The 26,823-nt window shown below is 48.5% G+C and overlaps 2 protein-coding genes across 3 annotated transcripts in view; both read left to right on the top strand.

Moving 5' to 3' along the window:
* Positions 1-17,765, top strand: part of cep170aa (centrosomal protein 170Aa) — a gene marked incomplete at its 3' end in the record, with an annotated part of 40,282 nt that extends 22,517 nt beyond the window's left edge. Inside the window, exons 8-20 of the mRNA XM_084461377.1 lie at positions 1,980-2,426; positions 5,289-5,923; positions 7,701-7,847; positions 8,954-9,092; positions 9,228-10,835; positions 11,162-11,215; positions 13,422-13,683; positions 14,892-15,126; positions 15,991-16,155; positions 16,658-16,746; positions 16,881-16,974; positions 17,342-17,393; positions 17,506-17,765. Coding sequence (XP_084317503.1) covers positions 1,980-2,426; positions 5,289-5,923; positions 7,701-7,847; positions 8,954-9,092; positions 9,228-10,835; positions 11,162-11,215; positions 13,422-13,683; positions 14,892-15,126; positions 15,991-16,155; positions 16,658-16,746; positions 16,881-16,974; positions 17,342-17,393; positions 17,506-17,765 — 4,187 coding nt within the window. The remainder of the gene's footprint in view (positions 1-1,979; positions 2,427-5,288; positions 5,924-7,700; positions 7,848-8,953; positions 9,093-9,227; positions 10,836-11,161; positions 11,216-13,421; positions 13,684-14,891; positions 15,127-15,990; positions 16,156-16,657; positions 16,747-16,880; positions 16,975-17,341; positions 17,394-17,505) is intronic.
* A 3,719-nt stretch (positions 17,766-21,484) lies between these two features.
* Positions 21,485-24,408, top strand: LOC311318605 (uncharacterized protein; the record flags this gene model as incomplete). 2 transcript variants are annotated; one of them, XM_084449974.1, is made up of 2 exons in its annotated part: positions 21,485-21,677; positions 23,148-24,408. In XM_084449974.1, 2 exons carry the CDS (start codon positions 21,485-21,487, stop codon positions 23,978-23,980), a joined length of 1,026 nt encoding a protein of 341 aa, XP_084306100.1. In that variant the 3' UTR covers positions 23,981-24,408. The 2 variants fall into 2 exon arrangements, with proteins under 2 accessions (XP_084306100.1, XP_084306099.1); XM_084449973.1 differs by having other exon boundaries at positions 21,485-21,686.
* Between the last annotated feature and the right edge of the window lie 2,415 nt (positions 24,409-26,823).

Here is a 26,823-nt window from a genome sequence, read left to right as displayed (position 1 = left end):
TTTGTTTAGTAAGCATGTTTCTCTACTAGCAGAGAGAACACCAGAGCTACAGCTAGAGTAGGGAAGTGAGAGAGAGAGAGAGAGAGAGGGAGAGAGAGAGAGGGATAGAGAGAGAAAGAGAGAGAGGGAGAGAGAGAGGAGAGAGAGAGGGAGGGAGAGAGAGAGAGAGAGAAAGAGAAAGAAGGAGAGAGAGGAGAGAGAGACAGAGAGAGAAAGAGAGAGAGGAGAGAGAGACACTGAGAGAAAGAGAGAGAGAGAGAGAGAGAGAGAGAGTTAAGGAACGGGCTGTGAATAGCCTCTGTTGTAGCGGCCCGTCAGACCCCCTCCCTGTGTATTGTCAGACAGGGCTATTTGGTTACGGCAGAACAGCAGCTCTCTCACACGAGGCTGAAACACGCTGAGGAACACTCACTACTCAGCCTGTCTGCGCTGGGGTGAGTCTACAGAGTTGACTCTCTACCCAGCCTGTCTGTGCCGTGGTGAGTCTACAGAGTTGACTCTCTACCCAGCCTGTCTGCCTGTCTGTGCCGTGGTGAGTCTACAGAGTTTACTCACTACCCAGCCTGTCTGCCTGTCTGCGCCGGGGTGAGTAGCATTCGGCTTTCTATCACTTTCTCTAATGGCTGAGTCTGAGGACATGCTAACTGCTAACTGGGAATTTTACTCCAAGTCAGGTCCAGGTCTTTTTGGTTTTGGCATCTGCTTTTGTCTACACTTGTGCTCTCTCTCTCTCTCTCTCTCTCTGTGTCTCTCTCTCTCTCGCTCTCTCTCTCTCTGTGTCTCTCTCTCTCTCTCTCTGTCTCTCTCTCTCTCTGTGTCTCTCTCTGTGTCTCTCTCTCTCTCTCTCTCTCTCTCTCATTTGACTACCTGTGGCTGTTGATATTCAGTGAAGTGTGTCTTTTTAGAGTTGAAGTGGTCACTAGTGCATGTTTTTTTTTCTGTTGAGGACAGTCCAGGTTGGTGTGGTACATATGAAGAAAACAACTGACTAAGCAGGGTCTCCATGTACAGTATACAGGAGTGGGCTGCCATTAATATGTAATAACACGACTGCTGTCGGTGTACAGCTCCGTATCTCGCACCTGCTCTTGTAGTGTACTCGGATGAAAGTCAGTGTTATGAACTGAGTGGTCAGAAGTCTGTGCCTTTACATGGGTGTCTCCAGAGATCTCATGTGATTCTGAATGACATCATCATTTTTTTTTACTGAGGCAGGCTGGGAAAGAGGAAGTTCTAAAGGCAACATTCTTGTCATGGTTTAGAGAAGTTGGATGGAGAAGGGAGGATGAATTAACAGCCACAGTATACTCACCGATCTGGAGTTTCTCTAAAACATTGTAGTGCTAAGGTCTCAACATCTTTAGCTAATGAGTTAGTTAGTTAGTTAGTTAGTTAGTTAGTTAGTTAGTTTGCTCAACACTAGCATCTACGGATTTACCACCTGCTTGGTGCATTTGCAAAGCTGACTGGTTTTGTGGTACCACATCACCATTGGTATAAAACAGATGGTCACTCAATTTTCCAAACACCTCATTTATCACATCCACATCTCATGGAGCGCTGGCACTTAATCAGAACGAATTAAGCGAATTAGTAGCCCAGATTGTTTACTAGTAAGTAGCCCAAAGGGTTTTAATTGGCTGGCCCATTAGTTCTCCTGTCAGAGTGACACAGATGGCTTTGTGCTTGTTCGGTAGAGCGGTCTGTCCTGTCGTTCGGAGCTCTGTTGTTCCCCCATGGCTCCCGACACTGATTCTGACTAATGGCGAGGCTTCAGAATCGGCACCTCCGATTGGTGACTTGGTCCGACCTCTTCAGTCTTCAGATACTGATGGTCAGATATTCTGTCCATGTATCTGACCTCGTGCTCGTTGTGGTTCGTTGACGTTGTTCTTCACGTGTTCACGCCGCTGTTGAGGACTTTATTGAGGATCGATAAAGTATTCATTTTTCTACTGTATGTGTCCTCTTCAATCCAGACAGAGAGGCCAGGAGGGGTGACCGGTCCAAGGAGGACGGCCAGGAGCCCAGCTACTTTGAGATCCCCACCAAGGAGGGTCAGATGGCCGACAACGGCATCCACGAGATCCCCACCAAAGACACGGAGGGCGCCAACGCCGCCGCCACGAACTCCGCGTCCGGCCACGCCTCCTTCACCATCGAGTTTGACGACACCTCCCCGGGCAAGGTCACCATCAAGGACCACGTGTCCAAGTTCACCCCGGAGCAGCGGCCGCGCTCGAAGAAGGCGGGACAGCCGGGCGGACGGGAGCTGAGCACCCTGCAGGCCGCCATGATGGCGTCGGAGAGCAAGGTGGCTGATTGGCTGGCCCACAACGACCCCACACTGGTGCGTAACGAATCGACGGAGGAGGACAGCAAGAGCATCAAGAGTGACGTTCCCGTCTATCTGAAGAGGCTGAAAGGTGAGGGTTTTGCTCGCTCTCCTCGTTCCCTCCATCCTTCAACCCTTCTCTTTGTTCTCTCTCGTTCGTCGGTGGATAGAAACGCTTAACACTTCCTGTTAAGCTCACCCTCACAGATTCACAGTACTACTAGTGAAGTCAAGCTAGACCTGCTTCCTGCTTTAGAGGATTAGCTCTCAGCTCTGTTAAATCCCCGTCTCCACACTCATATCAGGCTCTCTTGACACACACTGGCAGGGCTTAGCATAGCATAGCACAGTAGCACACAGTCGCTAGCTAGCTAGCTAGCTAGCTACCTCCCCCATATCACAGCACCCCCGTCAAACGCGCTTATCCACGGCCGCGTGCGAAGCTGTGAGCTGTGAGCTACATCCATCCCCCAACTCTGCGAGTGTTAATCCACATGTATAGAGCTTAAGGAATAGCAATTGCCTCATAGTTATCGCTGAAGGTTCTGGTTGGACACTGTCTACTACCTAATCTCTGCCTCTGGGGTTTGTTGCTATGCATTGTCGGGGTAGGACTGGTAACATTATGTCAGTCCCTCTTTCTTTCGTCTTTGTGCCTCTACCTGCTGGCGGTATCTGCTGAGTAGGCTTGTTCTGTGTTAGGGCGCTGCGCTGACGAGAGAGGGTGGGGTGGGCTATACTTAGAGGGGAGCTAGATAATTAAACGGGTGCTAATTTATGATGCTTGACGGTGGAGGCAGGGGGCGGGGGGGGGGCTGTCAGGAAGGGGTTGAATAAAGATTTACGAGACACGAGTGAACTAGGGGAGGTGGAGAGCTGCTGATTGGAGGGAGGGGGCGTAGGGACAAGCGCTGGCGGGGAGGACATTTCAGTCCATCCAGTTCTAGGTGTGGCTGCTCCGCTGTGTGTTGGGCTGAACGCTGAAAGGCTGGAAGCTGGAGAGAGAGAGGGAGTCTCGGACGGGACCGGGGAGGAACAGGACTGTTGGTGAGCTTGGGGCATCTGCATTTGGATGGTGGTAACCTGTGTGTGCGTGTGTGTGTGTATATGTGTGTGTGAGAGAGAGAGAGAGAGAGAGAGACGTGCACATGTTTGTGAGATTGTGTGTGTGTGTGTGTGTGTGTGTGTGCAGGGGTGAAAATTAACTTTTTGGCTCATGGTGAGTCACCGGCCAAGTATATATATTTTTCAGATAGCCTTCCGAAATCTAGTCGCCAATTGGAAATTTTACCTGCATTTGGCCGGTGGCAGGTGTTCATTTTCAGCCCTGGGTGTGTGGGAGGCGTGCCTGTATGTTGTGCATGTGAGGCGTCCGTGTGTGTGTGAGAGGAGTGTGAGAGAGGCGTTCATGTGTGTGTGAGGCATGCTCAGTGATGTGGTCAGCTCCTAGGAGGGTGTGTGTGGGTACATGCGAGGGTTAACTCAGACGAGCCGAGGGGATCCTGGGATACAGTCACTGGGGTTAATACTCATGCTCTCAGGGAGGTCTCTACTATACAACGGACACGGGGGTCAGAGAGGATTCTCAAGGCGAAGTATCTGAAGATTGTGAGATTGTATCTTGCGTTTGTGTGAGGGTTTTAATATAACCCTAATATCGTGACATCATTTTGTTTGCTCTATTGTGTTGGCTTATCTGTTGTCTATGTTGGAGGCTATTGTGTGTGTGTGTGTGTGTGTGTGTGTGTGTGTGTGTGTGTGTGTATTTACAGTACTGTATGTGCTTGCATACATGTGTGTGTGTGTGTTTACAGTACTGTATGTGCTTGCATACATGTGTGTGTGTGGGTGTGGTTTGTGTGTGGTTTGTATGTGTGTGTGTTTACAGTACTGTATGTGCTTACATACATGTGTGTGTGTGTGTGTGTGTGGTTTGTGTGTGTGTGTGTTTACAGTGCTGTATGCGCTTGCAGACGTGTGTGTGTGTGTGTGTGTGTGGTGTGTGTGTGTGTGTGTGTTTACAGTACTGTATGCGCTTGCATACATGTGTGTGTGTGTTTACAGTACTGTATGTGCTTGCATACATGTGTGTGTGTGTGTGTGTGTGTGTGTGCACTCTGTGTTTGTGTGTGCGCTGTGTGTGCGCTCTGTGTGTGTGTGTGTGTGGTGTGTGTGTGTGTATTTACAGTACTGTATGTGCTTGCATACATGTGTGTGTGTGTGTGTTTACAGTACTGTACAGTATGTGCTTGCATACATGTGTGTGTGTGTTTACAGTACTGTATGTGCTTGCATACGTGTGTGTGTGTGTGTGAGTGTGTGTGTGCAATCTGTGTGTGTGTGCGCTGTGTGCGCTCTGTGTGTGTGTGTGTGTGTGTGTGTGTGTGTGTGCGCTGTGTGCGTGTGTGTGTGTGTGTGTGTGTGTGTGTGTGCGAGTGTGTGGAGAGGAGATGCAGTCTGACTCATGTGGTGCTGTTGGGGCCGAGCCTCCTTTGTCTGAGCGCTGCACCATGAAGAGCCTCTGTCTGTCTGGGGCATCGCACCGGCTCTCCCCCTCCCCAGATCAACACTGTCAGCTCTGGCTGCGTGCTATTTCCTGAGCCCCCTACTTAAGAAGAGTACCCGCCCCCCCCTCTCCCTCCTTCCTGCCCCACCCCCCCTCTCCCTCCTTCCTGCCCCCCCCCTCCTCTCCTTGATCCTGCCCCCTTCAGAGGCTGGGCTGGGGGTTGGTGGGGCTGTGTGTTCAGAACACTGTTACACACTGCCTAGCCTACCAGCAGACCGGACGGTCGTGCCGCTGTGGGATGCAGCTTTCTCTGTTTAGCTGTTTATCAGGGTTAAAGGTTGTGTTTCCTGTCTGGTCTAGGGTTAAGGTGCGGAGACACATTGTGATGGGGATACTGATTGTGTCGTAACCTTACATGGCGCTTCCCTCTGTGTATTGTCCATCCAGGCAGCAAGCATGAGGACGGCACCCAGAGCGACTCGGAGAACGGGCCCGGCCTGCATTTCGGCAGCCGGCGGCTGGCTCTGGAGGAGCGCCTGAGGGCCGCGCACGCCCTAGGGGGCGGAGCCGGCGTCCGGAGTGGCGGCAGCAGCGGCGGCAGCAGAACTGCCTTCATGATTGAGTTCTACGACGAGGAGAACCCTCGCAAGCGCCGCTCGTACTCCTTTTCCCAGACTGCACCGCTGCCCGGGGGCGTGGCCGGGGAGGGACTGTGCCCCACGCCGCCCTCCCACCCCAGGGCCACCAGCTCTGCCGCCAACGCCATCGCCAACGCCATCGCCAATGCCGTCGCCACCCCCGCCGCCGACTACACCAAGAGCTGCGTGACGATATCGCCGACCATAGTGGCGGGCGCCCCGACGGCCGCCCGCGTGCTGCTGAAACAGCGGTCAGAGGACCCCAGTTTGGGGCGGAGCTCGGTCAGCACGGGTCACCTGACCACCCCCAGCGAGGAAGCCCCGAGGGGGGCCGGGGAGGGAGACAAGGAGCCGGACGACGACCAGAGCGATAAGGGAACCTACACGATAGAACTGGAGAACCGGAACCCTGAGGAGGAGGAGGCCAGACGCATGATAGACAAGGTAGGAGAACGTCACTCTGAGGGTGAATCTGTGTCAAATCAAATCAAATCAAACTTTATTTGTACAGCGCATTTCATACACAGAGGCAACACAATGCGCTTTACAGAGAGTAAAGCATGTACTCATTCATGTAGTAGAAACTTGACGTTCGTTTTTTTTATGCATAAAAAATGTATTGCTTTTCATGCGTATCATTCAATGCTACCGAGATTGTTTTGACCTCACAAAACCCAAAATGGCGGGTTATTAAATATCGTTGCGGTTCATTGAGATGAGGTATAGTGTAGAAATATTCCCAATGACATCAGACGTAGAAGTAATGCACAATGTAAGTGACAGTGGGATGTATGGGGGTTAAATAGTTGTAGGATTATACAGCGCTTGTATGTGGGTCAGTGTGGCGTCTTGAATCAGGTCACCTCAGCAGACGGGGTCAGACTCTGTGGGCAGCGCGCTGGAAACGTCGGCCTGCTGAGCTTTTCAGGATCATCTACAATGACCTGTCAAAGTGATTTATGTCACCGCTTTTCTCAAAGCGTTCTAGTTTTATGTCCATTCAACATTTATGCGTAAAATTCTTACTCAGAACCACAATTTCCCCTCATATTTTTTTTAAATCATCTCATATTTCATTTGAAATAATTCGAGATATATGAACAGAGTTTAAACATGAGTGAAGAGATCAGAGTCTTCGCTCTTCTCTTCCATTCCGTCCTCTCCTCTTCTGAAGCGAGACCCCACACAGACCGAGGGGTCTCACTTCACTACCTTGGCTTCCTTAAGGCCCAGTTCACACCAACCTACAGTCAGTCATCCCGGCGTTTCTGACAGCTGCGCCCGTGTTCTCTGTGACCGCTTCATTCCACCGGGGGCGCTACATAATGGCCTGGTAATGACCACTGAGGCTCTCCATCAACCTTGGCTCATTGTTCTCTCGCACTCCAGGGAGATTCAAACCAGCTTCTCTTAAAGGCTCGGCAGCATACTGGTCTTTCATGGCGTACTGTACATGTACATTTCATAATGGCACATTTCAATGCACGTTGTGGAAGGAAAGGTTTTATTGTTGAGAAGAGACACAGGTTTCCCTCAAATTAGCTTGTAAACCTATACCCTAAGATGTAATCTCTCTCAAATAAACCTTTTATAGAGGGTATTTCGGGGTGTGGAATAGAGAGGACGTACTACTAGGTTTCGTTTAGCATTCAGCTCTCTAAAAAGCTGGAGTTTAGACAGAGTAATTATGGTAATTAGCTGACAGACTAATAAGCACACGGCTCCCTCTCTCACGACGGCCTTTTACATGGCCTCCGCTCTGTTGCCATGGCGCCAGCCTGGTGCTTTCATCTCTCGACGTCGTGTCTCTGCCAGCGTTGTTGTTGTTGTTTATCAAGTAGAAGAGATGAAGTGATTTTATTATTCAGAGAGCATTTTGTTACAATGCACTAAAAATACACTAATAATGAGTGAGCTAATAATAAAGAGCGCAAACGACCACTAGGCCTGATGGGGTGATTCACACAGGCGGTGATTAACAAGAACTGAGCTCTACCATCCCCTATCTGACCACACTGCTTAATGAAAATGTATAACTTGATACCCCTCCTTTTAAATTATGTTTAGCTTAATTGTTGATTACTGTACTGTATGTTCTACTGTTTATTTGTATTATATTTAAAAATTGTAATAGGACATAGAATTCATCCTGTGTGAACATGATGCAAGTTGTCCTAATAACACTCAAACTCAAGGGCGGTGCTGCGTTCATCATTCCCAGGTGTTCGGGGTGGAGCAGAACCAGAACCAGAGCCAGAGCCAGAATTCTTCGGTACCAGGAGCCCCAGACCAGCAGCAGGACCGGGGGAAGGAGAAGAAGACCAGCAGGACAGGAGAGGCTGGAAAAACAAGCTGCCTTCCAACTGAGGTAGGAAGTTACATGTTTATGCACGTTGCGTTGAATGTTTCTCCACTTACAACTAGAGATACACCGATATGAACATTTTGGCCGATACCAATAACCGAAAAAACATTTGGAAAAGCCGATTAAATCATAGATTTACCGCATTGTTTCCTCTCAACAACAACACAACAGCAGCTAGACAGAAATAATTATCAGCTGTTCACATCGGCCCTGTTTTGCACTTCGGACCGATACCGATATATTAAAAAACGACAAACATCGGCCGATACCGATATGATTACCGATATATCGTGCATCCCTGCTTCCAACCATAGTGGGTGATGTTTAAACAGCTTATCTTCCTGATCCTGTGGGGTTGTAGCACCAGACGACTTGTGGAAGACAGACTCAAAAATGCAGTGCAAGGTGCCATTCTATTAGGTAAAGAAGTGATTCCGTTCTCATACGGTCCCTTCACTCTGAGGCCCGGTCCGGTCCGACGGAGTTCTGGATCAGTGACCGGAGCTCCATAGTAGGTTGCCTCACAGGCTGCCTCATCTGTGCCTGCATGGCCTGACTGCACCATGCCTTTGTTCTGCAGCCGGTAGGCCACTTAGAGACCGACCTAGTTAGCGAGAGGATGAGGAATGACCATCTCTTCCCCCGAGGCAGCTTCCACTGACGTGACGAGAGAGAGGAGGCTGTGTAGTCCCTCTGAGTATGGATGACACACTTCTAGGGGGCTCAGTGGTAGAGCGGGGCGTCCGATGATCGTAGGGTCGGCAGTTCGAATCTGGGCTGTTCCTCTCCACATGTCGAAGTGTCCTTGGGCAAGACACTGATCCCCAAACTGCTCCCAATGAGCAGGCTCCCAATGAGCACCTTGCATGGCAGCTGCCACCATTGGTGTGTGTGTGTGTGTGTGTGTGTGTGTGTGTGTGTGAATGAATGGGTGAATGAGAGGCCTTCATTGTAAAGCGCTTTGGATAAAAGTGCTATATAAGTGCAGCATTCAGTCTTCACTATTTCGCCTGTAGTCTCTGATTCCCGTTAGGTGTTTTGGTAGAAGGCAAAACATGGAATAAGGGACAGACATCTCACCACTCCCATCATCCCTCTGTCCCTCCTAGCAGGGTGTGGCCGATGACTCGGGGGGCGTGGCCAATTCCCGTTGGGTCTCCCAGTGGGCCAGTCTAGCAGCCAATCACACCAGGACCGACCCGGAGGGTTCCGGGGCGGAGTCCCCCGCCTTCCTCCATCAGGAGAGAGGTACAGTACAGATCCTAGATCAGCTACTCCACAAATAATATATACAGTAGAAATATCCCTTTCTTACATCTGTCCAATCCTCTTACTGTACGTCCGTCAAATCTTTGAACCTTCTCTCAAACATCCGTCTCCCAGAAGCCGATGCCTTTGAGACAGGCGTGTCCATCAGAAGCGCCGGCTCCACCACCTCCAGCATCGCAGAGCGCAAACGCCGGACGCTGCCCCAGCTGCCCCTGGACGACCTCCGGGTCAAGCCCCCCTCGGCCCCGGGCCCGGGCCTGGTTCTGCACTCCGAGATCGGGGAGAAGCAGGACACGGAGGCCCAGGAGAAGGAGAGCCAGCCGGGTCACAAAGGAGACGGGGCGTGCCTCGCCTCCGTGGAGGGCCTGGGTAGAGACATGGCTGGTAGACAGAACCAGAGCCAGAACCAGTACCAGAACCAGGTCCAGAACCAGCAGGGGGCCTCCTCCGCCAAGCCCCCTCTCAGGCCCACGGGCAGCGCCGAGAAGAGGGAGGACGGGAGGAGAAAGAGGTCGGACGACAGGGGTCAGAGGTCAGAGGAGAAGTCGGGCAAGCCCCTGGTCCGCCAGGGCAGCTTCACCATCGACAAGCCCAGCAGCGCCGTGCCGGTCCAGCACCTCCCCAACATCAACAGGCAGGCCGCCGGGGCCGGGGTCGGGGGTCAGGGCCGAGAGAGGAGCGACTCCGTGGGCAGCATGGACACGGCTACTCTGCTGAAGGACACGGAGGCCGTCATGGCCTTCCTGGAGGCCAAGCTGAGGAACGACAAGAAGGCCAACGCGGCCTACGGCCAGCGGGCCGGCTCCGTGTCCCCGGAGTCTGACGTGGACACGGCCAGCACCGTCAGCCAGACGGGGGAGGCCGAGAGGAAGGCCGCCGCCCAGAAACGCCGCTCGCTCAGCAGCCTGCACAGGGAGAAGAGCAACGCGAGCGCCGCCGCCTCCAAGACCGCCGCCGCCGCCAACGCCAGCGCCCGCGAACGCCTCGAGAGAAAGACCAAGCCCCGGACCGACGGCGCCGGCCGGCCCGAAGCCCGGCGGCCGGTCCAGCCTGGGTCGTCCTCTCGGGGTCGAGAGCCCTCCCTGGACCTCACGGACGACGACCAGACCTCCTCGTTCCCCATCTCCGACATCCTCTCCTCGGACCAGGAGACGTATTCCGGGCGCCACGGCGGCAGAGGCTCCCTCACCTCCACAGACGACCTGCTACATTCCAAGCTGAGCAGCAGGAGCGCCAACAGCAGCAGCGCCAGGCTCAGTAAGACCCTCCAGGCCGCCACCGCGTCCTCCTTGGGGAAACAGGCCGCCCTTCCCCAACCTCGGCCCACCCGAGCCTCAATCCTCCGCCGCGCCCGCCTGGGGGACACCTCGGACACGGACCTGGCGGACGCCGACCGGGTGTCCGTGGCGTCCGAGGTGTCCACCACCAGCTCCACCTCCAAGCCCCCGTCCGGCCGCAAGGGGCCGACTCGGCTGGACATGCTGGCCCAGCCCCGGAGGACGCGCCTGGGCTCCATCTCCGCCCGGAGCGACTCCGAGTGCACCGCCACCCGGAGCTCCGCCTCCTCGCCCCGGCTGTCGGCCGAGACCGCCCTGCGTCTGGGCCTCAGGTCGACCACGCCCACCGAGAACAGGCTGACGCCCCGTATGAGGGCCAACAGCGTGTCCAAGCTGACCGACACCAAGGCCAAGCTGTCCACCTCCATCCACGGCTTGCCCTCAGGTGAGGTCAACCGACAGCTTAGTTCTTGCACGATCAAAATATAGACCGGTTCATGTAAATATTTGAAAAGAGGTCAGCCTCAGTCCTATTGTGCACAAAATATTACAGTGTAAAATGAATAATTTAGATTAGATGTGTCAGTATGATGTTTGGAATGTCTTGTCTTTTCCTGTCTTCAAGTTTGTGTGTACGTGACGACAGTTCATCTCAACTGTCAGTGTTGTGTTAATCAGCGTATTGGTGAATGTTAGTCTGTTATTTCACTGTCAGTCGCTATGTTGTGATAAGTGTGTGGTGATGAGTGTTAAATCATTCCCACTGTCCAGAGAGCTCTCAGCCCGAGCCTGAGGGGGGCGCTACTGAGGAGGACGAGCTGATGGGTACTGTACCATAGAGAGCTCGGCCCCTGTGTGTGCGCATACGTGTGCGGGTGTGTGTGGGTGTGTGTGTGTGTGTTTGTGTCAAACCTGAGGCAAAATGCTACTCATTTTCTTATTACATTACATTAGGTGTGTTTGGTTGAGCTCATCCCTGGTGAAGTCATCTCAAACCAGATGTGATCCCTGCTCAGACACGCACCAGGCGAGCTGAATCAAGCGCACGTGAAGTAACTGAATTGAGAATGTGTACTGTTTTGCCACGGAGGTGCGAGTTGCAGTGTTCAGCGTCACGTGTGCTTCCCCTCCCTCCCCTCCTGGTTCTACGGTGATGACTTCAGCGCTCGACTCTGGTCCAACTAGCTGCTCACCAAGTCAAGAGAGGGATACAGGGAACGAGAAGATAGATAGATAGATAGATAGATAGATAGATAGATAGATAGATAGATAGATAGATAGATAGATAGATAGATAGATAGATAGATAGATAGGGTGGGTGAGTGGGTGGGTGGAAGGAAGGAAGGAAAGAAAGAAAGAAAGAAAGAAAGAAAGAAAGAAAGAAAGAAAGAAAGAAAGAAAGAAAGAAAGAAAGAAAGAAAGAAAGAAAAAAAGAAAAAGAAAGAGAAAGAAAGAAAAAAAGAAAGAAAAAGAAAGAGAAAGAAAGAAAGAAAGAAAGAAAGAAAGAAAGAAAGAAAGAAAGAAAGAAAGAAAGAAAGAAAGAAAGAAAGAAAGAAGCCTTTATTTAGACAGAACAGATCCATTTACACCTGGCATTACAATGTGTTTTGGGTGATCATATTGCAATCTGACAGTGCTACACCACTTGAAAGTACAGGTGTAAACGCACCCAAAATGCTTTGAAGACAGATTGCGATCTGATCAGTTAAACCAGCTCCAGAGGTAGTCAGGGACGCGTTATGACCACATTGAACACAAGTGTAAACACAAATGTGTTTTCAATCCACATACATCAATGTTAGACCTGTTTGAGCTAGATAGAGCAATCTTATCTGAATCAGATCTCACTGGAGACATATTGATACCAGGTATAAATGTAATCAGGTTAAATCCTATATAGATACAATCTAGATATGAGACACATATTAATACCAGGTGTAAATGTAATCAGGTTAAATCCTATATAGATACAATCTGGATATGAGACACATTTTAATGCCAGGTGTAAATGGGGTCTCTTTTCTAGATGTGCCCTGCTTACAAACAGCAGTGATTCAGTAGCAGATCTTGGGTGGGCGGAGGAGGGAGAGAAGAGTGGAGGGATAGAGACAAGCTAAGTTTCTCTTACTGTAGTCTGGTCTGAACTCAGCTGGCCGGGCAGGAAGAGAGCTGCCACAGCGCCAGGAGGACTGGGTCAGGAGTAACTGATCCAACACAACCTCGTCCCTGAGGAAAGATATGAGCATATGTGCTGCTTTTTATCATGTTATTTATTATAGATAGTGCTCCACCTAGTGGAAAGAAATGGATCTTCACAATAAGGTTTCCCAAACGGATTAAACCAACGCTAGAATAAAAAGCACAAACTTTTGCCAAACTCAAAGAAACAACTTTTTATAGCATTGATTATATTATTATTATTATTATTATTATTATCCATATTGATTCATGGATTGTTTTTGAAGAGAGAGCATAATGTCATCGCCGTGTTGCCAATAATAGGTGCTGCTTTGAAGTCTGGTGGCAAACAGTAACGTGTTCCCCGTGTTTGGGCGGAGCTGCTGGCAGGGTGTGCTTGGTCGGGGGCTGATGGCGGGGTAGTCTGGGTGGGGTAGTCTGGGTGTGGTGGGGTAGTCTGGGTATGGAGCCCGGGTGTGGTGGCAGGGTGATGGAATGGTCTATTTGGCTGTGAGGTGATGGGAATCTTACTAACAAACAACAGTCCGGCTTTTTTACTGTCACTGTTATCATGGTAATCCTTCATTCAAAATAACCCCAACATTGACGCTGTTGTCAACATCAAATCCCAACTGAAATATAACCCAATGATAGTCCTGCACAGAGACAACCCCTGACCACCACATCCTGGTCTTTGAGGAGCTTTTTTTGCCTGGTGGGGCTGTTTACTGGACAGGGTCAATCATATACACCCACTTACCAAACAACTGTGTAATAACACATTAATTAAAATGTAATGTAATGAATAACCTTGACGAGTTTTCGTTTCTCTCTCTCCCTGCCCTGCTCTCAGTCTCCAACAGGTGGCGCCGTCTGCCCCCGGAGTACGGCTCCACCTCAGAGGAGGAGTTTGGTTCCTGCAGAAACTCACCCAAACATATACGCCCCCACCTGAGGCCCAGCCCAGTCCTGCGGGGCGCTCGTTTCGCGGGCCCCACGCCCGGCCCCGTCTCAGGCTCCGCCTCCAGCCCGGGGGGCGTGGTCATGAAGCACCGCATGCGAGAGCAGGAAGAGTACATCCGAGACTGGACCGCCCACAGCGAGGAGATCGCCAGGTACTCATCTACTCAGATGCACACATGTGTGCATGCACGCGCGCGCACACACACACACACACAAAAACATGGCTTCAAGCACATGCGCGCAAACAAACACACACACACACACAAACATGGCTTCAAGCACATGCGCGCAAGCAAACACACACACACACACACACACACACACACACAAACATGGCTTCAAGCACATGCGCGCAAACAAATACACACAAACTCGGCCTCATTCATTTACAGACCCTATACTAGCAGACTCAGCTGTGCTATGCGGTCTTCTGACACATCCACACAGCAAGCAAAGCAGTTATTCATTACATTACATTTTAATGAATGTGTTATTACATTCCCGTCGTCCAGTAGGCTGACGTGTTCTAGGTTATTCCCCTGTTGTCCAGTAGGCTGACGTGTTCTAGGTTATTCCCCTGTTGTCCAGTAGGCTGACGTGTTCTAGGTTATTCCCCTGTTGTCCAGTAGGCTGACGTGTTCTAGGTTATTACCCTCGTCCACTAGGCTGACTTGTTCGAGGTTCTTCCCCTGTCGTCCAGTAGGCTGACGTGTTCTAGGTTATTCCCCTGTGGTCCAGTAGGCTGACATGTTCTAGGTTATTCCCGTTTGTCCAGTAGGCTGACGTGTTCTAGGTTATTCCCGTCATCCAGTAGGCTGACGTGTTCTAGGTTATTCCCCTGTCGTCCAGTAGGCTGACGTGTTCTAGGTTATTCCCCTGTCGTCCAGTAGGCTGACATGTTCTAGGTTATTCCCGCTTGTCCAGTAGGCTGACATGTTCTAGGTTAATCCCCTGTTATCCAGTAGGCTGACGTGTTCTAGGTTATTCCCCTGTCGTCCAGTAGGCTGACGTGTTCTAGGTTATTCCCCTGTGGTCCAGTAGGCTGACGTGTTCTAGGTTATTCCCCTGTGGTCCAGTAGGCTGACGTGTTCTAGGTTATTTCCCTGTTGTCCAGTAGGCTGACGTGTTCTAGGTTATTCCCCTGTCGTCCAGTAGGCTGACGTGTTCAAGGTTATTTCCCTGTTGTCCAGTAGGCTGACGTGTTCTAGGTTATTCCCCTGTCGTCCAGTAGGCTGACGTGTTCTAGGTTATTCCCCTGTGGTCCAGTAGGCTGACGTGTTCTAGGTTATTCCCCTGTGGTCCAGTAGGCTGACGTGTTCTAGGTTATTCCCCTGTGGTCCAGTAGGCTGACGTGTTCTAGGTTATTCCCCTGTGTGCGCAGGATCAGCCAAGACCTGGCCAAGGACCTGGCCATCCTGGCGCGGGAGATCCACGACGTGGCGGGCGAGATCGACTCGGTCAGCTCGTCGGGCACGGCGCCCAGCACCACCGCCAGCACCGCCGCCACCACGCCCGGTTCCGCCATCGACACCCGCGAAGAGGTAGGAGGCAGCGGGCGCACGACGCCACCCAGCGTGCGGGAGAGCATGCGCAAGGTGCCCAGGTCTTCTTCTTTACTCCGCCCTTTCCTCCGTCACCCCCACCATCGCCCCGCCCCCTCGCACCCCCGCTGCGCTGCTTTGGCTTTGGCGTCAGGGCCACTGGGAGAGGTATGGGACTATGATTCCACATTTTTAGGGCGCAATCCTCATTCGGGCGGAGGCTCACGTGGGCGCGTGACGTCCAGGGCGCAGTGATATCCGGAGTGAAAACAAGCGCACCCGGAAGCCGTTCACATCCGGGTATCACTGCACCCTGGATGTCATTCGCCCTTGTGAGCCTCCGCTCTAATGAGGACTGCCCCCTAAAAGCACGACACGTGGAACTATGTACTAACCAGCGGTGTAGGAGAAGGTAAACCCACTTCTCTGGACACGTTACGTTGGCCTATCCACACTTCTTATACACCACTCATGTACAAACTGTAACACTTCTGCAACTTCGCCATTAGAGCACACCCACTTCTTTAGTCACCCCCGGAGCTAAAATGCAGAATCAGCAAAAATGCTGAAGCATAGATAGACAATACGGAACAGGACAGAGAGTGTGGAGCGCTACCCTTTAAAGGCCTGCTTGGGTGGGTAGTAAAGCTTTGCGGACATTGTTTACCGTGCCGCCATTTTATATCCCACTGGGGTCCATTTTGCTGTCAAGAGTGACATGGTTAGAAATGCTTTAGATCTAACTTCCTACTAATTTCCACTAAGCTATTGTCATCTGACAAACATCCCTTGATATCATCTAATCCATCTTTACAAAACCTAATCTTACCTCAACGTTTCTCTCTCCCACTTCTTCTCCCTCTCTCCTCTCCTCTCTCTCCCTCCCCACCCCCCCTCTCTCTCCCTCCCTCCCCCCAGCTGGTGGAGCGGGTGTTCGATGAGAGCCTCACCTTCAGGAAGACGCCCCCCGTGGTCCAGGCCAAGCTCCCAGAGTACAACGGACGGCCCGTGGAGCTCCGCCCCCGCGCCCCCGACGCCATGGACCCCCGAGCCCTTCGCCGACGCACCTGGAACAGGGAGGAGGTCAGAGAGGGTGACGGTCAGAGAGAGAGAGGGAGGGAGGAGGAGGAGAGAGAGAGGGAGGGAGTAGGAGGAGAGAGAGAGGGAGGGAGGAGGAGGAGAGAGAGAGAGGGAGGGAGGGTGGCTGGTAGTGAGGGAACGAGGAGAAAAGACGTCAGGAGGGAGGGAGGAGGAGGAGGGAGGGAGGGAGGAGGAGGAGGAGAGAGAGAGGGAGGGAGGGAGGGTGGCTAGAAGTGAGGGAACAAGGAGAAAAGACGTCGGGAGGGAGGGAGGAGGAGGAGAGAGAGAGGGAGGGAGGGTGGCTAGAAGTGAGGGATAGAGGGAACGAGGAGAAAAGACGTCGGGAGGGAGGGAGGGAGGGAGGGAGGGAGGGAGGGAGGGAGGGAGGGAGGGAGGGAGGAGGAGGGAGAGGGAGGGTAGAGAGACGGAGACAAGTTTCTTCTGTGTTTTCGTCCCAGTTCTACTGTTTGTTTACCGCTATCCTCCATGTTTTCTCCTCTCTCAGGCGGTGTTGGACAGTCTGCTGCTCACCTCTGTCTCCCAGCTGTCAGCCAAGATCAGACAGTCTGTCGACAAAACCGCAGGGAAGATCCGGTAACTCACTGGAACATCCATTTGAACAGTCAAAGTCAATAAAGGCCGTTCGGTAAAGCGAGAGCAACGACGGTACGGAGACGATCGCCGTTGAGTCTATTTTCTCTCTTTGTTTTTCTCTCTCGCTCTTCCAGGATATTGTTTAAAGACAAAGACAGGAACTGGGAGGAGATTGAGAGCAAGCTCAGATCTGAGAGTGACATACCACTTCTAAAAACCTCCAACAAGGTAGGGGGAGAGAGGCTGTCAGCAAGTATTGGTTCTTTTTTTTTATTCTGATGTGCTGATAGCTGTGGCTCAGGAGGTCGAGTGGGTCGTCCAATGATCGTAGGGTCGGCGGTTCGAATCCCGCCTCCTCCAGTCTACATGTCGAAGTGTCCCTGAGCAAAACACTGAACCCCCAATTGCTCCCAGTGAGCAGACTAGCGCCTTGTATGGCCTGCTGGCGCCACTGGTGTGTGAGTGTGTGTGTGAATGGGTGAATGAGAGGCCATTGTAAAGCGCTTTGTCCCTTAGGGGTGAGAAAAGCGCTATATAAGTGCAGTCCACTGCCCAGTCCATGATGTTTGACACCAGTCTCTTGGTTCTTCCTCAGGAAATATCCTCCATCTTGCTGGAGCTGAAGAGGGTGGAGAAACAGCTCCAAGGTAAGACAGAGGTCATACACTCCAACACACACACACACACACACACACAATCTGCCAGCCAGTCAGCTACTCTCCGTTTGAGCTCAACACTTACCCGTGTTCCACCCTGCAGTGATAAACGTCATGGTGGATCCCGATGGTACCCTGGATGCCCTGACCAGCCTTGGTCTTACAAGCCCCACCACCCCCACCAAGTCCAAGACCAGCCCTGGCTCCCAGGCCCCCCCTGAGGGCCCCCTACCTGGCCCTGGGTCTGCCAGGGGCCACACACCCTCCGTCCCCCCGCTGGAGACCGGCCGGGGCCTGGGTGGAGGGCCCCTCTTCAGCCGGGTCCACCCCAGCGGAGAGGAGAGTGCCAAAGCCCAGAAGTGAGAGACAATAGTGAGAGAAACCACCTTTCCCAGGACACATTGTGGAACTAAGAGACAGAAGTAGGCTGTATATTGAACAGACATACTGTATGTCTCTCGTTTCCATACAGTAGCATGAGGAATCTCTTCAATTACGTTTTTTTTTGTCGGAGTCGTCCCGAAACGTTGGTGTTACTTCATGAACTGGACCTGATGTTTCACAGAAGAACCACTCTAACTGACTCTCTTTAATTGAACGGACCTACGCAACCCCTGTGTATGTATAGTTCTGTATGTTTATCTCCCTTGACTTGATAGCCTAGATTGTATGTGTCAGGACCCTAGGACAAGCCTTAAGCAAATCTCCACCCTCTCCTCGTCTCAGTGGACAAGGACAACACTAAGCACCAAGTCTAGAACCTCACATTACTGAACGGACACGAACGCAGTCAGACATTAGGACCTCTGCAGTCGCCTCTTTGTGGTAGGGCTGCCTCGGAAGTTATGTTTTGAATTTGCCTTACCCCGAGGTGGAGTGAATCACTATGACAGCCGTGTGAAATAAACCAGCTTTGTGGTAGATGTCTAATGTCAAGCAGAACCTCTGGGCACACTGGTACTGTATTGCCTGGAGTTAAGTCTACCTGTCTACAGATTGTTACAAATGCCAACCCATAGAGTAAAAACCCCAGACAGACCGTCTGCTGAAAACCACTTCTTGAGTGCCTCCGAATTGCTCTTCCCAACCTTTCCCCCCCTGCTGACCAGTGACCACTTGTGTTTGGAAGTTCGAAAGCATTTAATCTTATCAAGAGACTGAAGGGTATTCTTTCAGAAAACCTGTTTGTGTCATCAAAAGTAGTCTTGCTAATCCTGTTTGGTTACCACTATTGATAGCTAATGGTGTTCAGGAAACAAGTGATTATTTGTCTTTCAACAGTGATTCAAACTACCAAAGCTAATAGTAGCATATGTCCTCTTTTTTTAATCTACGAGCAAAGTTTCCCCAAGTGAATTAACGTATTGTGATAGAAATTCAAGAAACATTTTACATGTATTTTGAATGCCAGCGTTTGCTGTTAATCTGTTTTCGATAAGACAAGTTTCTCTGAAGTGCAAATATTTCTCAAATCAGTTTTTCTGAGCAGCTCCAAAATAAATACATTGCCACAGTGATATGCAATTCTGTAAACATAATTTTGATGTGGTTGCTATCCATGCCAAGCTACACAGTACCTTCTGTGTCTCAGTAGAAGTGTACTTACACAGTAAGTGTCCTATAATTTCCGGTTGGTATCTGTGCTTTTAGTTACAATAGTGTAAGGTGGTATCTTTGTAAACTGGAACTAATGTCACAATACTTTTAAAAGGATTCTTTTCACTTTGGAACATTGTGATCCAGATCAATGTACTGTAGCACTGACTGCATTAACATGGTCTTGAGAGACACAAAGTACATGAGTCTCAAGATCCTAATGATAATTTCACATGTATTATGCTTTTTAAATGCTGTCGAATTAGTCATTATTCTACATTTCCATATCGGGAGGAGGCCTTCCATGCACTCTTACTGTTTTGTTTTGTTTGTTTGTTTGTGTGTGTGTGTGTGTGTGTGTGTGTGTGTGTGTGTATGTGTGTGTGTGTGTGTGTTTGTGTGTGTCCAGTCTCCCATATAGTGTTTACTGCTTCATCTGTAGCTATTTAACGGACACTTACATTTTTAAGCCACTCCTATCTACAGCAATTGTGTGATAAAATGAAACGAAGTAAAAGTAGAGTATTAGTATTTGTAGCTATAGTGAAATTAAGTACATGCTGTGTTTCTCTCCAGTTTATACTATACAGAATTTTGACGTCACAAAGTGCCGGTTTGAAAAATGTAACGGCATGTTTAGAAAATGATAAATCATGAAACCGTGAGTTAGAATTGTATTATTTTGCACATAGGATTGTGTTTATGTTTCATATTTTACTGTGAGGCAGTGAAAGGGTTCAAAGACTATATGTCACAGTAGCCTACAGTTTTGTGTTGGGAATTCTAACGGACAAAATCCAGACCATAGCCTATAGCCTAATCAGATAGCAAGGCTTGCTTCTGTGTTTTGTCCATTAGCTCCTTCTCTTCATTTCTATATTAGTGCAAAACATCAGGGGGTTGTAGCTCGGTACTTATTTTTCTTACTTATTTACACATGTGTTATCTTATCGGCGTTTTACACTTTTTGTTTTGTTTATTTTTTGTATGAACTACCGTTTTATTTATTTTTTGTTGTGTCCATGTGTTTCTGTACATTTGTATCCTACGTTTTACATTTTTGTTGATTTATATCTGTTAATAAAACAAAAACCCATTCTGACTGTTCTTGTCGGCTGTGGCTGCTCTTGTAGAAGGAGAAGGAAGTGATACTGCCAGGATAGCCTAGAATTAGCCAATAGGCTCTGTGCACCAGATTCACTACTTCCTGAAAGTCACTTGGCTTCTTTATTTCCTGTCCAATATAATTGGATTAAGTGATTAATCAGGTGTGCGCTGGGTCTGCCGCACACCTGATTAATCACTTAATCCAATCATATAGGACAGGAAATAAAGATGCTGAGTGACTTTCAGGAAGTAGTGGAGCTGGTGCACAGAGCCTAATGCACAACGCCAGTACTTCCTGAAATTAGACATGCTTCTCTATTTCCTGTCCTACACTATTGGATGAAATGATTAATCAGGTGTGCATGACTGCAGCACAATAATCAGGCACACCTGAATAATCATTTCATCCAATAGTGTGAGACAGGAAATAGAGAAGCTAATTTCAGGAAGTACTGGAGTTGTGCATAATATGAATACACAAGTGCTCTTTGGAAAGGGGGTGGTCATGAAAATGGAAAGGACTCTTATATACTCTTATTAGTCTAGGGCCTTTCTCGTTCGGTGTTGGTTCGCCGGTCTAGAGCGGAAGCGCGATGACGCATCCCATAATCATCCGGTCTGGACCGGAAGACGAACAGTAAGTTGTTGTAATGTTTTTACTGTAGGCTGCACATGGTGAAGTTTCAAGTATATAACATTCGCGATGGCATCACCAGGCATAACACCGACGAAAATTGTAAAAGAAGATGCGAGGAGAACTACCGGTTAAGGAAAAATAAAGCAAGCGGATGTTGGAGGCGGGCTCTACAGGCTCAAGCCGGATGAGGGGGCGGGCTTAAGGCAGTGAAGTAAATAGATACCAGGCTCTTCTCCCCGAGGAGAGACTCTGACGCGAGGCTAACTCTTATAGCAAGTTTAGAATCAGCAGAACAAAAGCGAATTGTTTCTGCATTTCGATCATGGATGCTCTACGCCTCACTGCGCTGAGCTGATCCTGGGGCTTGATAGGCTCTGTGCACCAGCTTCACTATTTCCTGAAAGTCACTTGGCTTCTTTATTTCCTGTCCAATATGATTGGATTAAGTGATTAATCAGGTGTGCGCTGGGTCTGCCACACACCTGATTAATCACTTAATCCAATCATATAGGACAGGAAATAAAGATGCCAAGTGACTTTCAGGAAGTAGTGGAGCTGGTGCACAGAGCGTATCTTTAACCTCACTCCAGCAGGGGGCGCTAGTCCTCAGCTAGATACACTGGTATGCGTTCAGAACGGCAAGAACCGCGCATGCGTACACGAGACTTCTCGACATTTTTGTGGACGCACACTAAGCTACATTGTTTAGATTGGGGATTACAATCTTGCAGTTTCTTCGAAAATGTCCAAAATGGAATTGCTGAGAATGTTTGTGAACAGGCGACTAGCAGCAGCAGCTGATGAGATATTCGGGGTGGTGGAAAGAACCATAGCAGAGTACCAGGAAGAGGCGGATTATTCTAAGAGAGAGAATGCGAAGCTACGAATGGTCCTGGACAGCAATTTCCAACGCGAAATACATTTCCAAAGACCAGGTAACGTTAGTACGTTCAGTTCTGTAACGTTTTCACATTTATAGATAAACTAATATTTTATAGCCTACTAGTGAATTTTATGTTTGGCCGTCTGCTACTATAGCTTTAATTACGCTCGCCTGTGCCTATTACCACAATGTTGTTACCCTATGTTATTACCAGTTAAGTTATAATTAGGTTAGTTGACGTGTATGAGCAAATACAGCATGCGTAGCCTACGTGAACAACAATATAGATAGATACAATTCGCACATACAATTCACCAAAGTGTTAAAGCTAAAGCTTGTCTGCACATTAATTGCTGAGGTCATGTGTTTATTTGGTCGTACATCTGAAACTCCTCTCGCCAGCTCTACCCCCCAGTTTCCGATGCTCTGCAATCCAAGTGGTAACACGAGACGGGTGATCCCACTGAGCAAAGACACGTGTAAAATACGTCTTTTAGATGTCTTTTTTGTCTTTTTCGGACGTCCAAAGACATCCAATTAGGAGCCAGAATGAAAGTTTCTTTTAGACGTTCAGATATTGAACCCGTTCTGCACGTCCACAGACGTCTTAGAGGGGTCCAAGCCAGACGTGTGAATATTGAGGGGTCCAGCAGACGAACACACGGGGTTCAGGACCGACGGACGTTATTAAGACGTGATCTGAACGTCTCCCTGACGTTGCGTGTTTGCTGGGATACGACAAAGGAGTTTTTACAGGACTATTTACATTTTCAAGTTCTCATTCGAGAAGATGTAGGGGTATCTGTATTGGTTTTATAATGGTAATAGAACCCAACGCCTGAAGAAGGCTAAACTGGACAGTGTGTATGCTACTATTAATATTACACTAACAAAACATGTTAATCTTGATTATCTAACTCAATTTTACATTACTACAACGACTAGTTGATTGTGGGTTAAACTAGAGCAAGAATAGTCGAAGTGGTTAAATCAGATGTCTATTATATTGCAAATTAAATCACTGTAAATCTAGTGTCATGTTCTGGAATAATTATAGACATTATGCGTTTCACTGTGGTTGGGAAAATTATTTATTTACATTATTTATTTATTTACATTCTAACAAGATTTTATCCAAAAGTGACTTACAGCATCAACTTGTATTCTGGGGCCAGTCCTGAAACCTTTGGCTTTAGTCACACGCTCTAACCACTGGCTCTAACCACTGGCTTATCTACCGCCTCTCTCTCCGTTTGGGGAAACCCCGTCACGTTGCTTAGCTCCGCGGGACTCGAGCCCTGCAGCGGATAGTTTTGCGTCTGGTCTATCTTTTCATTTGGTCTATTTTGTCTTCTGGTCTATTTTTCCGCGAGCAAGGTGTAAATGTAAGCATATGGTACCCTTAAATGGGGAGTCGGGCACACTGACTGACCGTATGACATAATCAGGGAACTAACTCAGTTTTAGGTGTCTTAACTTCATCCTTGTGGAGGGTCTAAATGCTATCTTTCCTTTCCTCCAGACCCCCGGCAGATAACTGGTCCTGTGTCTCAAGAAGAGCGTCCTTCCCAGCAGCAGCGCTGTGAGAAGACCTTTAACCCCGACCTAAGCCAGGAGATCCCAGACCTGTTAGTCATTAAAGAGGAAGACGATGGGCTCTGGAGCAGTCAGGGGGAAGATCAGCTGCAGGGACTCGAAGCTCTCTGTCAAGAAAATGGCCACGATCAAGACCAAGCTAATCCCTCACATTCAGGTGTAGAATATATATACAGAGACACTATTCCCAGTAGCAGCACAACTGGACCGATGAAACCAGAGCCTGATGGAGAGTGCTTTGTGGTAGCAGAATCATCGGCCTCCGCTGAAATTCCTTCCTTCTCTGCAGCTACGATTGAAACCAGGGAAAGTGTTGACGAGAGGAAGTGGAAGCCGTATCTTTGTAATATTTGTGGTAAAAGTTTCAGCCATACAGCGAACTGGAAAAACCACATGAGGGTTCATACTGGTGAGAAACCGCATAGCTGTAAAGTATGCGGCAAGAGATTTATTGAGGCTGGAAATCTGAATACGCATATGAGGATTCACACAGGGGAGAAGCCCTATCCTTGTACTGTGTGCGGTAAGTGGTTTCGTCATAGGGCTAGTGTGAACATGCACATGAGGATTCACACGGGAGATAAAGTGTATGTCTGTAAAGAATGTGGCAAAGGATTTACAGAGTCTACAAATCTGAACACTCATATGAGGACTCACACGAAGGACAACCCATACCCATGCACTGTATGTGGAAAAAGATTCCGCCATAAGTCCAGCGTTAAAACACACATGAAGATACACGCTGTAGAGATACAATGAAGCTGTAAAAAAAAAATATGGTAAAAGGTATGAATATTCATAAGAAGATTCTGACGTGATATGCACAAAGCATTCATCATAGTGTTGAATAGGCTGACTGACTTACATTGGGAGACTGTCTTGCTGTAAAGACGGCTCTTAAAGATGGACTGCTTTCAAATCAGAGGATTCACAGCGGAGAAACTATCTTTGCAGTTTGTGTGGCAGTGAATTGTTTGGAAAGCACATTTGATATGTGCATGTGGAGATCCACACTGATTCTACCGTGTTTGTTGCAAATGAAGAATATCAATATTCATATGGGAGATTATCAATATTCATATTGGAGATTATCAATATTCTTATGGGAGATTCTACATCTTAGTCATCTTGTCATTCATATGTCTACGTATTTAGCATGTTTGAGATTAGATTAATTCACTGAATTTGGAGTTGAGTAATATGTTGTAACCATATTGTACCCACTGTACCTTTAAAAACTGCTTTAAAGTCAATAAAAAATATGGCAGTTACTTATTTTCACTTCCTCTCCTTATGATTATTTAGCCTCCGTATTTGGAGGCTTATCTAGGTTTGTCTATAGCAGTGATGTCCTGTTCTGTCCCATCCATAGAGGGGACATGATTCTTATAAATAGGCGACGTGATTCTCATAATTAGGCTATTTATTGAAAATAAAATTTTCCAAATCTGTATAAGTTCACGAGCTAAAACCTTCTTGAGATGAGGACCGGAGCTCTCGGTCGACGGCGAGCAGTTTCACAGCACACTGATCATCTTAAAGAAAACTTTAATGGTGCAGAAGATCACTAATGTTTCGACAAGTGTCTTCTAATGGTGCACAAGATCACTAATGTTTCGACAATTGTCTTCTAATGGTGCACAAGATCACTACCGTTTCGACAACTGTCTTTTATTGGTGCACAAGATCACTAAGAGTTTCACTCTGAAGAAGACACTTCTCAAAACGTTAGTGATCTTGTGCACCATTTAAGTACCTGCCATCAAATTACGATTCTGTGAAATATATCGTTTCGAAAAATTATTTCTTTATCCAGGCATCTTAGTTTTAACAGTTTCATTATAGCGGAGCAGGTTACATCTGCTCGTATGTGGTATTTATTCTGTTTACAACTTCGCGATCGTACAGCCAGGCTACAGAGCTCCAGAAACGGTCCTGGTCTCGGTCGTGACTCGGTCTCAAGTCTCAACCCTTAAAAGTCTTGGTCTTGTCTTTGTCTCGATATACTCTGGTCTTGGTCTCGGGTGGTCTTGACTACAACACTAATTAGGCCTACATGTGACTAATAAAATAAATCTTGAATCTTGCCCTGATGTTGTGCACACTCCGGGTGGCGGTATGTTCAGTTGGTTCACGATCCGCCATTAAACTGAGAGAAGAAGAAGACATCCCCGAATCAACCCCGATCTCGATTCTCATTGGTTAATCTGCATGTCAATCACTCGAATAACGCTAGAGAGAAGCTAAGCACGTTTGTTTCATCCTCTGTCCCTACATTCATGGTTTTACCGCACTGTCTACATCGCGTAAGATTGGAGGGTTGTTGTTGATCCACTCGAAAATGTCTAAAATGCATTTGCTGAGAATGTTTCTGAGCGAGCGACTAGCAGCAGTTGCTGAAGAGATATTCGGGGAGGTTGAGAGGACGATAGCAGAGTACCAGGAAGAGGTTTCCCGTTCAAAGGAGGAGATTGGCCAGTTACGCAGGGTGATGAACAAAGTTCCCGAAATAAGGCTGTACAGATCAGGTTTGTATCATTACGTAACATATTCCCTCTTTTTTATATATATATTTTATTATTAACTACCACCCATACAGTTATTTCATTATTGATGATGGAAGGTGAATGGTATTTTCTCTCATTCAGACATACAGTTATTTCATTATTGATGATGGAAGGTGAATGGTATTTTCTCTCATTCAGACATACAGTTATTTCATTATTGATGATGGAAGGTGAATGGTATTTTCTCTCATTCAGACATACAGTTATTTCATTATTGATGATGGAAGGTGAATGGTATTTTCTCTCATTCAGACATACAGCAGCTCACCGTCCCTGATGAACAGGTTTCTGCTGAGGAGCGGCGCTCTGAGAAGAAATGCAGCCCCGATGTGAACCAGCAGCTCCCAAAGCTCGTGGTGATCAAGAAGGAGCACGAGGAACTCTGGGACAGTCAGGCAGAAGATCAGCTTCAAGGGCTCGAGGCTGTCATGGAAAATGTCCATAATCAAGAGGAAGCTGTGTATTATTTAAGAACAGGTGTGCAGTACATAGAGGCAGACGGACACATTGAACCCAGTAGCAGCACAACTGGAGAAATGAAAACAGAGCCTGGTGGAGAGGAGTATGAGGTAACAGAAATAGCCTGTGACTCTGAGCTCCTCTGTGCGGTAAATCCTGCCTTATTTGCAGCTCCGATGGAAAACACTGCCGATGCTGAGAGGATGAAAAACATAAGAACGGAAGCAGGGTTCATAATGCTGAAATCACAAAAACAGCCAACTGTGAAAAGAGAAAGTTCTCGTATAAGACTGAAGGAGACCCATCTACACCCAAGTCATGTTCTGTGTAAAATGTGTGGCCAGGCTTTTGGTTATAACAGTTCTTCCGAACACTTGAAGCATGTGCGAAAGCATTCAAAGGATGCAAAATGTGTTCGTTGTGTGTGGAGAAAGTGCTTTGAGTCCACAGAAAGTATGATTGTTCCAAAAGAACTTCCGAATCACAGAGGAGATCACTTTTGCCATATCTGCACTAAATGCTTTACTAGTGGCGCTGCATTGAAAACACATTTGCGGATTCACACCGGGGAGAAAC

Source organism: Borostomias antarcticus, assembly GCF_949987555.1.
Source record: "Borostomias antarcticus genome assembly, chromosome: 2".
Taxonomy (NCBI): Eukaryota; Metazoa; Chordata; class Actinopteri; order Stomiiformes; family Stomiidae; genus Borostomias; species Borostomias antarcticus.
This window is presented reverse-complemented; position numbering and strand designations above follow the sequence as displayed.